Source organism: Candida parapsilosis, contig 005806 (genome assembly GCF_000182765.1).
Source record: "Candida parapsilosis strain CDC317 annotated contig 005806".
NCBI classification, from domain to species: Eukaryota; Fungi; Ascomycota; class Pichiomycetes; order Serinales; family Debaryomycetaceae; genus Lodderomyces; species Lodderomyces parapsilosis.
Window position 1 is genome coordinate 72,770 of NW_023503279.1, and position 13,850 is coordinate 86,619.

Here is a 13,850-nt window from a genome sequence, read left to right on the forward strand (position 1 = left end):
AGTTTAGTAAGTTGAGGAGAGAGAGAGAGAGAGAGAGAGAAAGAGAGAGAGAGAAAGAGAGATCAATTATCATGTCAAAACTGTACCAATTGGATTACAGGATACACGTAACAAAATAACAAAGCTTTAAATCGTTTCATTCCATCATTGAATATCACACATTCACACATTCTATGCAATTGTGGTTAACTTCAATCACCACAGTTTTATCATCACTATTGATTTATTATTACGTCAATAATAACAACAATACGACTACCACTATCACCACTATCAACAACACCACCGCTACCACTACTCTATCCCCACACTCCAACGACATGTCGACTATTTCCAAATACATCAAACATCAAGGATCTATCTTACCCACCTATTTCTTCTCCCATGGTGGACCCACATTTATGTACGAAAATGATTCATTTGGCAACAAAGGCGCCTGGAATAAAGTCCGCACAATTGGTCAACAAATTAAATCATTACCCCCAAGGGATAAACCCGACTATATCATTGTCGTTAGCGCACATTGGCAAAGCAGTCCTGGTGGAAAACAACCAAACACAATTGAAATTGGCACCACTTGGTCCAACGGCGGTAATGGTGAAAACGCCTTGATTTATGATTTTTATGGGTTCCCCAAACACATGTACGCTGAAGAATTCCACACGTACAACAACAAAGCCGTGGCCGATGCTATTAAGTCCAAATTAACTGAATCTGGATTCAGTGCTGAACTCACTGATCGTGGTATTGATCATGGGGTATGGGTTCCTTTCAAAGTTGCATTCAGTGGATACAACACTCAAACGCAACCACAACCTGATTACAATGAAAAACGGGCATTGGATTTACCAGATATTGCCATTGTACAAGTTTCATTGACTGCCAATGATTCTGATTTCAATACTCATTTCAAATTGGGTCAAGCATTGGATTTTTTCCGTCAAAATGAAATTTGGGATGATTTGCATCAAAAGTACCTCAAGGGGATGGTTATATGTTCTGGAATGTCAGTTCACAATTTGCGTGAATTGGGGTTTTCGATGCAGTACATGCAACAAAACCCCACTGCTAAAGGGTTGCCTTACGCCAAACAATTTAACGATTTAGTTAAACTGGTTGTTGAAAGTAGTGAAACCGAAACTGACAATACTGGTGGCGATAGCAAAAGCTCCCCCACTACTTCATCTACGTTGTTGTCGAAATTAAATGACTTGAAGAAAGATCCATTATTGAGAAAAGCTCATCCTACATTGGAACATTTCTTACCTTTGGTAGTTGTTTGTGGGATTGCTCAAGATGCAAAGCAAAATGTTAAAGAGATTTATAACGATGAATTGGGTAGCTTGGGATGGGGTATTTATCAAGTTGGAAACAATATTGATTCAAAGATTTAAAAAAAAAGGTAAAACTATAGCTTTTGAACTTTATTTATTGACATTGAATATACACGCAAACTTCTTGCAACTCTCAACTCTCAACTCTCAACTCTCAACGCTCAACACTTAACACTCAACACTCAACACTCAACGAGTCCTCACTCCTATAAAGACACGTTTCTTCTAAGCTTCCCCAACGCTCATCTCTTTAAAACTTCATTTAAAGCATCAGCAACTTGCCCCTCACTCAACCCTTCCAAATTCTTTCTAACTTCTTCTCCTCTTTCAAATCTAGCCGTTAAACTTGGTGGTACACCATAACTTTCTCTAATCAAGATCGGTAATTTATATTCAGTTTGTTGTTTCAAAGTTGGATAATTGGTGGTGAGAAATTTACGCAATGGTACTGATGCTTCACCAGTTTGTGATAGGTGGAATCTTAATTCTTTTAAAGCGGTGGGGATGACAAACTTGGACATAATCTTTTGAGGATACGGTATGTGGTGGGCGTGTCTTTCTTACTTAGTTATGATTGATTTTTTCCTCACTCTCTCTCTTTGTTGGTAATGTATTTGATTTACTTGGAATATGACTGGTAGAGGGTTTTTTTGTTCAGGTCGTGCAAGTATACAAATTGCAAAAAATTGGTATTAAAGAAAGCTATATTATATCACTGGTACCCATGGTAATCGTTTACTCCGATATATCTAGACATTATATCTGTGACAAATAGAAACTTCTATGGAAAAGGGGTAGTCTCCTCCCTTAGTCATACCACATCTTGATCAATTCTTCACTAACCGCAGATGGAGTCAATACACCCAAGTCAGTAATCAAAGCCGTGATATAATCATGAGGAGTGAAATCAACTATATGATGATCCAAGAATTGATCCCCATGACTTGTGAAATATTCTTTATATCTCTGATTCTCTTCTGTCAGTTCATTCAACGAAGCAATATAATTCATGTTTGGTAGATCATTAGGTGCCAATGGAAACATTCTCACAAATTTATGTGATTCAGTAACTACATAAAATGGCTTGTTATTCACCTTGGCTAAACATCCGATTTGATAAGTACCAATGTGATTTATTATACCACCACTTTCAGCAACACCTTCAGCACCGACAATTATCTTATCAACATTGTGTAAAACGTACCCAACTGCATTATCAACAATCACTTCACATGGAATATCAGCTTTACGTAATTTTTCCGCCATAACGTATCCATTCCCAGTTGGTCTTGACTCAGTTACCAAAACTTTAAATCTCGTCAATTGTTCTTGTTTCGCCTTGAGCAACAAGGTGTAAACCACACGAGAAAAACTATGCACAAGAATAACATCATCATCCTTAATGAATGGCAATCCATATTCCGCCAGCTTCTCTCGAGATATTTTGGCTCTTTGAACAAACAACTCGCCATTTTCAATTAAATTTTGCAGAAACGACTCCCAATCGCTATATATGTTGGTGTTTCTCAATATAAACCTCATGAATAAATCACACCCAGCAGAAAGGGAGATGTTATTCGGTATCGATGATTTCAACAAGTCAATGTTTTTCGAAACTAGATTGATCAATTCGGATGATGTTGAAGGTCGGTTTAAGCGTAACATCTCCACAAGACTCTCAATTGCCGCTATAGGCATTGTCAATTCTTTGTCATCCTCTAGTATCTTTAAATAGGTAGCTTTGATATCAAATGGCTCAACTGATGTCATGTTAGTTGCCCACTTTTTTGTAAGAAACAGTTGGCACTGGCAGGAAAGTCTCAAATTTTTTCTGACTCAAGGCACCATCTCAATGGGTACACAAAATGGGCCAAAAAAAAAAAAGAAGACATTGCCCTGATGATTTCATCCCTCTTGATCTCGTGTTGACAAGTCACCATCACCAAATGAGTCAGTTATTTGTCGATGAAGATGATAGAGTTGACGATAGAAGAGGGTATAGACCATCCACAACTACAATAAAAGAGGAGAATGATGAGGATGAGAGTAGCCCCTCTCTGGAATATGTACAAGCTGCATTGGAGGAAAACGATGATGATGATCCTATTATAGAGTCTATTCCGTTGGTTATGAATCAAGTTCCCTCACCAGCGACGCAATCCCTACACCTTCTACAATATCCAGGAAGACCCAAAACCCGTGTGCTTTCAAACACTCCCGTATCCGCATCAATCAAACCCGATTCACATTATCTCGATTTAAAACTACCCATTGATCCCACCAAATTTTTCAATCTACGTAAAGTGGAAGACTGGGGAGAGTCCATTGATAAACACTCAATCTCAGGCGTGTTGGATCCAACAGAGCAAGGAATTTATGCCGCCAAAGTTGTTAATGATGGTGTTGAGCGTAAAGTGGTTTTGATTCCTATTGATTCAACTGCTCAGCTACGTACATCGTTCAAATACATTGATGATTTGGATAAAGAAACAATGCAACAGCGCAAATTGGAAGCACAACAGGAAAGGCATCAAGAACGACCAAGTGTACAGATTTTGCAAACTGCTGCTAAACATTCAACTCAAAATCAAGATAGCCATAGCCATTCATTGGGAGATTCATTAAAATCAATGAAAAAATTTGACGAGGAAGAGTGGAAGCACTTGACTTGGAAAACAGGTGATACTATGGTGGAGAGTTTGAAGTTGCAGTTGAGCGATGGGGCCAATGGTATTCATTTACACAATGATACAAGTTACGATGAATTTATAGATCATTTGTACAACTAAGATGAATATACGTCTTATTACACAATAGTTTCAGTAGTTGAATTCGTTATTGGACTTTACCGCCAATTTGGCCATTCTCAACATCTTCTTTCGTGGATCCTCCTTTTTCAACTTTCTCAGCCCACCATCTACACCTTCAAGATGCTTGTCGCTATTCTTGCCCGATTTCTTACCTATATTCTTTGGAGTCTCTCTCAATCCAAAACTTTTCGCTAAATGACCCAAATGTAACAATTTCACATTAAAGAAATTCCTCTCTTGTGACAAATGGGTGGCATACGCCCTGATATGTGATGTAAACGCAAGACTTGCCTTTGATAATGCTGCAGAATCTTCTAAAAGCCATCTTTCCACTTCCAAATGCCATGTTGTAGCATGAATATCCCAGTTTCCCAATTTGTCGTGCTTATTCTTTCCAGTGGCATTCTTTTCAGCAAATGCTTGTTGAAGAATTTTTTCATAGTTTATTATACGCAAGTTATCTTCACGTGGGTGAACCACTTTTAATTTGGCATCGATGTAACCCTCTTCCAATCCTGGTAATAGAAACAATGTGGCTTCACCCTTGTTACCCACTCTGGCAGACCTACCAATTCTATGTAAATGATCATCAATGGTAAATGGGGCGTCATACTCAATCACATTGGCAATGTTTGGCAAATCCAATCCTCTTGAAGCAACATCAGTACAAAAGAGGACCTTGTGTGGGAACTTTGGATCATCCTTGATGAATTTTTGCAAAATAGAGGTTCTTATTTGTTGTGATAATGAACCGTGAAGTTTATATATCATCGTGTTGTCATGGATTATGGGAGCGGTCAACTCAGAATCATCAGCACCATTTTCATCTGTGCTATCCTCTGGTGACACCAAAATAGTCTTGACTTCCCCAGTTTCATCATCCTTTACTTTCTTGATTACTTTGCCATCTCTCGAAAAGACATCAAAGTGATAGTTGACCGAATCGGAGCATGAATAGAATACCATAGTTCTTGATGGTGTACTACTTTGGGCAATTTTGTTGGCAATGTTGACGAGACACGCATCAAGGGTAACTAGCCTCAACTTGGGTGGTACAATTAAAACATCTTGAATTAACTGATCGGGAGCAAATGATTCATGATCATTGGGATCACCATTAACTTCTCCCTCAACGTCATCATCAAACAAGATAGTACCTTCAACTTCTCTATCCACGGAAATCATTTCCGGTTCTTGAAGTATTATGCTTCCCAATTGTTTTACATTATTTTGCAAAGTTGCCGAGCACAACATATTTATCCTCCGTGTGGGCAACCCTTGCCATTTATCACCAGTCTCGGCAATACTTGAATTTTCATCAATAATTCTTGTAATTTTTGAAATGGTCTCTTCAAATCCCAATTCAACCAATTTATCACCTTCATCAAGAACCAAATATCTCAATTGACTTATATCCAATGACTTTGTATTCTCCAAATGATCGGCTAGTCGACCAGGCGTAGCCACCAAAATATTTACCCCCTTCCTCAATCGTGCTTTTTCACTTTTTTTCTTTTCCCCTCCAATCACAATTCCAGGAACCAAGGTGTGGTGACATCGAGTTAAACTCTCTAAAACAGAATATATTTGATTTGCAAGTTCCCTCGTAGGTGTCAAAATTATCGCAAACACCCCTGAATCTCTGGTAATTTTATGCTTATTCTCCATCATCAATTTGTGAAATATAGGCAATATGAAAGCCATTGTTTTACCGGATCCTGTCTGCGCTTTCACAAACAAGTCTCTCTCAGTTGTTAGAAGGTTCGGTATAACTAGTTTTTGGATCTTTGTTGGGTATTTGAATCTTTGGTGGTCAGTGAGATGCGTAGATAAATGGTTATTGATGCCTAGCCCAACAAACGTTGTTGCCCCTTTCACAGGTGCGTTTGATGGTAAATAAGTTTTTTCCTTCTCCTCCGACTTTGTTTCCGTCATGGTAGTTTGTAATGCCGTCTCGTTATTAGTGAACAAAGATGACACATATGAATTATTCTTTCCGCCTGCTTGACCCTTGGTCTCGGAAAATTTAGCTCTCTTAAATTCACTAGGGACTGACTCATTCGTTCTCAGTTTCTTGTCATCATCTCGTTCTCGTTTCAGTAATCGTGGTTTCTCTATCACAACACCATTGACACCTTTGACTTTTTTCTCTTTGGTTCTTCCTTGTAAAGATAATTGCAACTTTCTACGATCCTTCCATCTACCTCCCTTTATTTTAACATTCTTATTGACAGGTACAGCACTACTATCACTGGAATCTGGAATTGCAAAGTTAAGCAACAACCCATCGTCATCACTCATTGTCGTCTGTGGTAGCTTGTAATTGTGTGATGCTTAACATCGAAATCTTTTACGCATCTCATCGGAAAGATGAATTTCTGGAGACAAAGACAAGAGCTACCAAAGCAGATCCAGATGAAATACATAGTGTCTATCTAGTAAAGCTCTATATACGTACACCTTACTACCCATAATGTTCCTTTCTGTACCCCTCAATTTGCCATAGGCCGTGATTTTCACCCAATACAAATCCTATGGTTTTCTTTGCATAGTAATCACTGACAAGAGTTAAATTGTCAATGATATCATCCAACAAGATAGCCTTTCCAACTGCAATTCCATTGCCCAAACCAGGATGGTGAATGTTAACTATATGCAAATGGAAATGGTAATAACTTGGGTGGTAGTGAACAAATACTTTCAATTGGTCGGGGGCAATACCGTAAACTTCAAATGCAACTGACTTAACTTTCAGTTGCACTTTTCTCAACCAGTCTATATGAGACCCGTTCAAATCTCTCAATGACGAAATATCCTTTCGGTTGACAATACAGCACAAGTACAAGTTCTCCAAGTTGACTCTGTCCCATTTCATATCTGGCAATAAAACAAACCCTTCATGACTTCGATCGTGGTAGATGACGGACTCCAGCTCTTTTCCATGGAAAAGGATATTGTAAACCCACTGAATTCGACCTCCCTTCATAGTCTCAACGTATGGTACAACGTACTTCTGATACATTTGAGGCGTCTCTCTCACATAGTGTAATTCTTGTTGGTCGTATTTCCTTACATGAGTTTCAGTGGCAGGGTAGATCAAGTTCACTTTGGCTGCTGGTAACTGTTCCAAGTTCTGGTATAATATAGCATTTCCCCAGCTGTATACGTCATTGGAATTGATGGTCGTAATAGTGTCTATCAAATGGGTAATTTTATTATTGTGACTAATTGATTCGGCATTGAACGCCGATTTTTCAAGGATGAGGATGGCAGGCTCACCAAGTATGCGTCCAAGTATCGCGACTGTTTTTGCTTGAGTATCAGTTTTTAGCAACCGATCAAATTGGAACTGTTTGATTAAGTCATTCAAATCACTCATTGGTGAAGCAATTAGCTTGTGTTCTTTGGCGGTGCGAAAGAGTAAATAACAAAGTGAAATGTCGCTGAGCTTCCTATACACATTTATATATATATTTATACACTCTCTTCATCTTCGTCATCATTCATATCAATGCAAATCCAGCTCGGCCACGCAATTTCGTCCCTCAAAATTCCTCGTAACTGCTCCATTAGAAATTTTTCAACTTTGCCCACGTTTCTCAATACGTTATTCTCCACTTCCCCAATTTCACTTTCGATCTTGATCTTTCTTATAATATCAATACGCTCTTTGTTATGGGGATCGTGGAAATAGTAATCGACAATGTTTCCACCACCAGGCGTAGAAGCGTTAGACCCAATGGTATTAACATCAAAATCATCATTCACGTCACACAAGAATGATAGGTAGACTGACTTTTTGAGGTATGCTATGGTTGCGATCGAATGGATTACTAAATCCGTGACATGAAGTTTTATAGGTAAGGAAATGAATTTTGGGGACGGATAATTCACAAGCAAAGTGACCATTATATCGATGTGCATGTCCCCCTTGTAGTTTATCTCCACAATGAATTGAATATCATTCATTCCAGCTTCAGGTCTCTTCGAATCAGACTTGCTTGCAATTTTTGGAATGACCCTGGAAGATAGGATGTTTGGATTCAATATATGTGTGGGCGTTTCTGTACCTGCCCCAGCAGCAGCTGGATTGGTTGCATTGAGAATACCACCCATTCCATATGGATGCAACACCGATTGGAACGAATCTTTAGCTCTATTGATATTTGGAGGACGAGAGCTTGTTGAGTTAGGATTCAGCAAAGGATGCTGCGGTTTCGACTCCAGGTCACATGGTGCATCAGAAGTATCAAGCATCGTAATCCCTTCAGCTATTGTCGATAGTTTGTCGTCATACGTGTCATCGTCATCTTCTTCATCATAATCATCATCCTCGTCACCCCTTCGTTCATTATTCACATGTTCAAATCCATCTTCCTGTTTCAATACATCTTCGTCCTCATCCCCTTCGTTGTAGAATTCCGCGAAAGGATCACCAATATGTCGTATGGTGATTTCAGGAGGTATATCACCTAAACTGAATTCCACAACTTGTAAATTGGAAATATAGGATGGTAAAGTCAAGCCTTGAAGTTGTTCATGAAGAAACTCCTTTATCGAGTTGTTGATGGCAGCGTCGTCTTTTAACTTATCCCAATTGATATCGAAAGACATTTGCTCTGATGGTCAATGGTGAGATTTACCAAAAGAAATGGATTTAGAGCGCTACCACGGACAAATTTGCAAGCCACCCCCCCCCACATTGAACCTAACAAAATCTGCTCTAATAAAGATATACGCTTTATATAATATCAGCAAGTGTTTGCTCCAATTGCCCCAAATCAAAATAGTCTGTGTTTTCTATTTTAGAAACCTCAACACATGCAACTCCCCGCGAATTCAACAACTCAACATCAACGTCGATTTTCAGGTCTGACATGTATATCAAGTGTGTCACCACTTTGTTCCACGGAAGTTGCTCCGAATTCATGTTTTGATTCCTCAAGGAGTACTCAGTGGACTCGACAATTACCTTGACGAAATCATATGCTGTCATACCAAATGTTTCTCTATCAAGACATCCATTCAAAAGCAAAATTTTGTTTTTGCATTTACCCGTGGTGATTGCCTTACCTACTCCCTTTAACACTAAGACAGGTGCAATACTTGTCATTAATGAACCAATGGAATAAATCAAAGTATCACTGTTTGCAATGGTCGAAGTAACCCTTCCGTTTGCTGTAGGGCATATTTCTTCCCCATATGGTGACACATAAAATATCCTTTTTATTGGAGACAACAAAGGCTCAATCGATTCCAGTTTATTGAAGTGCAATTGGGATTTTTTCAATTCTGGGTGGGTATATTGTGGGACATTTCCTGACTCTTCTTCGTCTGAATCTGAAAATGTCGATACGCTAGACTCTAAACTCACTCTCCTTTGTTGGTGCTGGTGCTTACTAATTTCGACTTCATTTATAGGCACTCCTGCATCGGTGAAATAATTTGTCCTCAATGCGTCATCAGATGGTGTTGGTGGTCGAGTTTTATGTATTGGAGGCGGGTACTCTTGAGATGTTGATGGATGTGATATTTGTGACTGTCCGGTTATAATCAATCCATTCTCCAACAATGCACTAATGTGATATGTAAAGTTAGTGTTTATACATGGCAAAACTTGAATGTTGGTGCTAATGTCGGTCAATTTGCAGAATAGTTCAATGGAGGAGTCCAATGACCCAATGAATAAACGCACACCTGTCAAAAACATATTCCCCACACTGGCCAATTCATACCTAAACTGTCGCTTTGTTGATTGGTGTATTCTTGATCTTTTCAACAACTCTACATGAAGATGAACGAAGAAACTCCGAAAGATTTCCTTTGTACTGGAACTTATAGGAGTCCATAACTCGTGTGTACCTTCCACGATTTCATTCCATTGATGCTTGGCTATATGAGGATCCAGCGATAATCTAAATGTAAGCAACTGTTTAATGTGTTCTTGATGAGAAGGAATCAACCGTGTCAACCTAGACCGAATGTCACCTATAGCCGGGCCACCTATGACGCGAATCAATTCCGATGTCGAGCCTCCGTTATCCGAAATTGGCAATATGTACGAAGTCTTGTTGCTTTTAGACAAATTGGAAAAGAGTGGTGTTAACTCATTAGTGGCTGTACCTCCGGATACTACTGTGATCTTTGGCATCGTGTATAAAAAGGAAGGGTCATCTGTGGTACTTGTTGACAAGGTGTAAAGAATAGAGTTAAGAAAAAACTCCGCGAAAGATTAAGCGCCGTACCTGAAACTGGATTGCAAATGGAGCTACCCAATCAGCCTGCCTAATACATCGCAGGGTCACAAGCTCGCCTAAAAGCATCCACTGTCTGGAGCATCTCAGCTTGTCTCACAGCGCTATCGACTAATTTGCCATTGTTTCTATGTAGCAGAGCGTTCCTTCTGTAGTATATTCAGAAATATCTTCCGGGTTCCATCCACTAAGGCGAGTTGATCTACATCCCAGAGGTCCTTAATTGTATTAGGCTCTCCTTCCCTGTCGTCGTGTGCGCTACTCCAGCTCTAACCTCGTCAGTCCTCCCGTTTGGTGCTTTCCTGGTCCAAATTTTACGCAGGAGCTATGAGAATTTTTAGGCTAATCGAATTTTTCTGTGCATTGCACTACCAACTGAAAATTTTTTTTCATCCCATCCTCATAGTAAACTCTAGTCCAAATAAAATTTTCACTTTTTTCAATTTAATCCCTTCCCTTTCCTTCTTTCCACAACAACAACGACATTATCTACATCCGCATTTCACAATGTCTGATCAAGAAGTTTTAGTTTTGAGAGGTACCTTAGAAGGCCACAACGGTTGGGTCACTTCATTGGCCACCACCCCAGTCCACCCAGATTTGTTATTGTCTGGTTCAAGAGACAAGACCTTGATTAAGTGGAAATTGACTGGTGGTGACGACAACCAATACGGTGTTCCACAAAAATCATTCAAAGGTCACTCTCACATTGTCCAAGATGTCACTATCAGTGCTGATGGTGCTTACGCTTTGTCTGCTTCATGGGATAAGACTTTAAGATTGTGGGATTTGGAATCAGGTAAAACCACCAGATTTGTTGGTCACAAGGGTGATGTCTTGTCTGTTTCAATTGCCAAGAACTCCAGACAAATTGTCTCTGCTTCAAGAGACAAGACCGTTAAGGTTTGGAACACCATTGGTGAATGTATGGCTACTTTGACCGGCCACAACGACTGGGTCTCAGCTGTCAGAATCTCACCATCTGGTAACAACTCATTGGTTATCTCAGCTTCATGGGACAAGACTGTTAAGGTATGTTTTTAACTCTTTTCACACGGGTTCAATTTCAAGTGATGATTATTCCATATTTGCTACTTCAGACGTTGCATTTTGCTTCGAATGAGACATATCTTTTATCACCAAGATCTCTGATTGGAATTGAATAAGGACTTTTTGGGAATCAATTTTTTTACTAACTTTTTACAATAGTCATGGGATTTGACCGACTACTCTACCAACGCTGACTTTATTGGTCACACTGGTTACATTTCATGCATCACTTTATCCCCAGATGGATCATTGTGTGCTTCTGCAGGTAAAGACGGTGTCATCATCTTGTGGGACTTGAACTCAAACAAGACCTTGTACACTTTGGACGCCAAGGCCGAAGTCCACGCTTTGGCTTTCTCTCCAAACAGATACTGGTTGGCTGCTGCCACTACCACTGGTATCAAGATTTTCAAATTGCAAGAAAGATCATTGTTGGATGAATTGAAACCAGAATTCGCCATCGGTGCTAACGCCAAGGACCCAGAAGCTATCTCATTGGCTTGGTCTGCTGACGGTCAAAACTTGTTTGCCGGTTACACTGACAACCTCATCAGAGTATGGCAAGTTATGACTCCATCTGCTTAAATTGGAGGTACATATTTTTACCATATAGAGAATTGAGAAAGAGGTATCTTTAATATATATACAACTGTGTTTTTGTGTGCTACTGTATAAGATAAATTTTACCACTGGCACTCCCACCTACGGCCCAATTTTGTGTAGGGTGCAAAGTACAGACTGCTGGTACAGCACCAATTTGATCGTTCAAGTGTGCCAATATGTTACCCTTTTGGTCGTAAACATCCATGCCACGATTCATATTGGCAATGATAAACTTTTGCATACCGTCCTGAGGGTTCTCTTGCCATCTTGATTTCAATATGGATACCCATCGTCCTGTTTGACAATTGTGTCTGATCTTATTCATTGGGTGAAGATTATTTGGTAATGTTATTTCGTCAGGGTTATTGTTTTTATTAGGTTTGAAATCGGGCATGTAGTCGGACCCCCAGTCGGTTATTTTTGGATTGTCATTGTAGTTGAATATACAAATTTGATCTTCGTAACCATTACAAACCAAATGGTTGTCTATGTTCCAATCGACGCAGGAAACCGATAAACGAGAACTATAATTTCCGTACATATGTGGACTCTTCTGCTCTTCAAACTCGGAATACTCCAGTGGTCCAATTTTTCTCAAATCCCATATTCTGAGTGTCCTGTCTAATGAGGCGGTGGCTATTTGGTAGGAATTGTTTGGGTTTATAGCAAAACCACCAATTTTCTTATCATGCAATCTAAGATAATTCATGCTTGCTTTTGGTTTAGTTCTGATATCATGTTTGCAAAATACGCCATCTAGTGTAGTCATATACATCAAGTTAGGATCCTCACGAACCAAGTTGATATCACTAACGCCTAAAGAATACCCGTCATTACTCAAATAGATAGTCTCAGTAGTTGTCAATTTGTTTAAGTCAAGTGATCTCACACTGCCATCATACGATGCTGAGTACAACTTTTGCAACTCATTAGATGGAGTGAGTATCTTGGAAATGTTTTTACCATGAGGGCGTAAGATAGTAGTCATTGGCTTATCGGATGATGCATCTGGGGCCCATATACCCAAGTTACCATTGGTATCTCCAGCTGCTATAACACGATCAGTAGTTGATGGATGAAACATCATTGCAGTAATTCTATAATGCGCCAACTTTACATCCAATGGGTCAAACTTCTGAAAAATACGCTTCGACTCAAACTCCTTCCTTTTCGCATCTACCGAAGTGTCACTGTTTGGTTCCTTTCTTTTGATCTCCTCGTAAAAATCACCTGCTGAAAATTTACCTCCAAGAGATTGAATCAATTGCAACGTTTCATTTTCTTGCGAAAGCACATCCTCTTTCACCTTTATATCAGTAGTGCCTTGTTCAACATTGTTTCTAACTTTATCTTCAAACAACATATCTCCACTTTTTCGATCTGTGATCAAATCAATCAAATGAAAGTCTCCAAAAAGTTTGGTTCGTTTCAAAGCTTCATACTCTCTTTTCCGACGTTCTTTTTCCTCCTCTTCTTCTCTAATTCTTGCTGCTTCTTCTGGGTTCTCGAGTTCTGATTGTATTCCAGCAAGACGTCGTGATCTTCTCGAAGGTTCAACCTCTCTTCTTTTAGTTTCATTTTTCGGCTTCACAACCTTTTTCTTCTTTACCGGTTGTGGCGAGCTTGATTTTTCAATATCGCGAGAAATACCACTGGAAAGAGCATCAAGGTCTAGCTTAGACAAAAGCTCCTTATTTCTCCGTATGTTCTCTTGTCTTTTCTTTTCCAAACTTGAGAGCGCCATTTTTGATACGGAGGGTGTGTTAGGGTGTGATGTAATTTTACTCCATCAATTGTGT

General features: G+C 39.4%; 10 protein-coding genes across 10 annotated transcripts; 3 read left to right on the forward strand and 7 right to left on the reverse strand. All coding sequences in view use genetic code 12, as the record gives it.

Annotated features, from left to right (window-relative positions):
* Window positions 1–173: 173 nt before the first annotated feature.
* CPAR2_300350 (uncharacterized protein) lies at window positions 174–1,394 on the forward strand (the record flags this gene model as incomplete). The annotated part of the gene is made up of 1 exon (XM_036807382.1): window positions 174–1,394. The coding sequence occupies one exon, from the start codon at window positions 174–176 to the stop codon at window positions 1,392–1,394; it is 1,221 nt and encodes a 406-aa protein (XP_036664224.1).
* Window positions 1,395–1,576: 182 nt separating this feature from the next.
* CPAR2_300360 (uncharacterized protein) lies at window positions 1,577–1,855 on the reverse strand (the record flags this gene model as incomplete). The annotated part of the gene is made up of 1 exon (XM_036807383.1): window positions 1,577–1,855. The coding sequence occupies one exon, from the start codon at window positions 1,853–1,855 to the stop codon at window positions 1,577–1,579; it is 279 nt and encodes a 92-aa protein (XP_036664225.1).
* Window positions 1,856–2,141: 286 nt separating this feature from the next.
* GCN3 (translation initiation factor eIF2B subunit alpha) lies at window positions 2,142–3,104 on the reverse strand (the record flags this gene model as incomplete). The annotated part of the gene is made up of 1 exon (XM_036807384.1): window positions 2,142–3,104. One exon carries the CDS (start codon window positions 3,102–3,104, stop codon window positions 2,142–2,144), a length of 963 nt encoding a protein of 320 aa, XP_036664226.1.
* Window positions 3,105–3,280: 176 nt separating this feature from the next.
* Window positions 3,281–4,123, forward strand: CPAR2_300380 (DNA-directed RNA polymerase III subunit; the record flags this gene model as incomplete). Its single annotated transcript, XM_036807385.1, has 1 exon — window positions 3,281–4,123. The coding sequence occupies one exon, from the start codon at window positions 3,281–3,283 to the stop codon at window positions 4,121–4,123; it is 843 nt and encodes a 280-aa protein (XP_036664227.1).
* A 30-nt stretch (window positions 4,124–4,153) lies between these two features.
* Window positions 4,154–6,445, reverse strand: DBP7 (putative ATP-dependent RNA helicase; the record flags this gene model as incomplete). Its single annotated transcript, XM_036807386.1, has 1 exon — window positions 4,154–6,445. The coding sequence occupies one exon, from the start codon at window positions 6,443–6,445 to the stop codon at window positions 4,154–4,156; it is 2,292 nt and encodes a 763-aa protein (XP_036664228.1).
* A 163-nt stretch (window positions 6,446–6,608) lies between these two features.
* Window positions 6,609–7,523, reverse strand: CPAR2_300400 (5'-(N(7)-methyl 5'-triphosphoguanosine)-(mRNA) diphosphatase; the record flags this gene model as incomplete). Its single annotated transcript, XM_036807387.1, has 1 exon — window positions 6,609–7,523. The coding sequence occupies one exon, from the start codon at window positions 7,521–7,523 to the stop codon at window positions 6,609–6,611; it is 915 nt and encodes a 304-aa protein (XP_036664229.1).
* A 95-nt stretch (window positions 7,524–7,618) lies between these two features.
* On the reverse strand, window positions 7,619–8,758 carry CPAR2_300410 (ERMES complex subunit; the record flags this gene model as incomplete). The annotated part of the gene is made up of 1 exon (XM_036807388.1): window positions 7,619–8,758. The coding sequence occupies one exon, from the start codon at window positions 8,756–8,758 to the stop codon at window positions 7,619–7,621; it is 1,140 nt and encodes a 379-aa protein (XP_036664230.1).
* Window positions 8,759–8,885: 127 nt separating this feature from the next.
* CPAR2_300420 (uncharacterized protein) lies at window positions 8,886–10,295 on the reverse strand (the record flags this gene model as incomplete). The annotated part of the gene is made up of 1 exon (XM_036807389.1): window positions 8,886–10,295. The coding sequence occupies one exon, from the start codon at window positions 10,293–10,295 to the stop codon at window positions 8,886–8,888; it is 1,410 nt and encodes a 469-aa protein (XP_036664231.1).
* A 610-nt stretch (window positions 10,296–10,905) lies between these two features.
* Window positions 10,906–12,033, forward strand: ASC1 (40S ribosomal protein RACK1; the record flags this gene model as incomplete). Its single annotated transcript, XM_036807391.1, has 2 exons — window positions 10,906–11,430; window positions 11,608–12,033. The coding sequence occupies 2 exons, from the start codon at window positions 10,906–10,908 to the stop codon at window positions 12,031–12,033; spliced, it is 951 nt and encodes a 316-aa protein (XP_036664232.1).
* Window positions 12,034–12,112: 79 nt separating this feature from the next.
* On the reverse strand, window positions 12,113–13,795 carry CPAR2_300440 (uncharacterized protein; the record flags this gene model as incomplete). The annotated part of the gene is made up of 1 exon (XM_036807392.1): window positions 12,113–13,795. One exon carries the CDS (start codon window positions 13,793–13,795, stop codon window positions 12,113–12,115), a length of 1,683 nt encoding a protein of 560 aa, XP_036664233.1.
* Window positions 13,796–13,850: the final 55 nt, after the last annotated feature.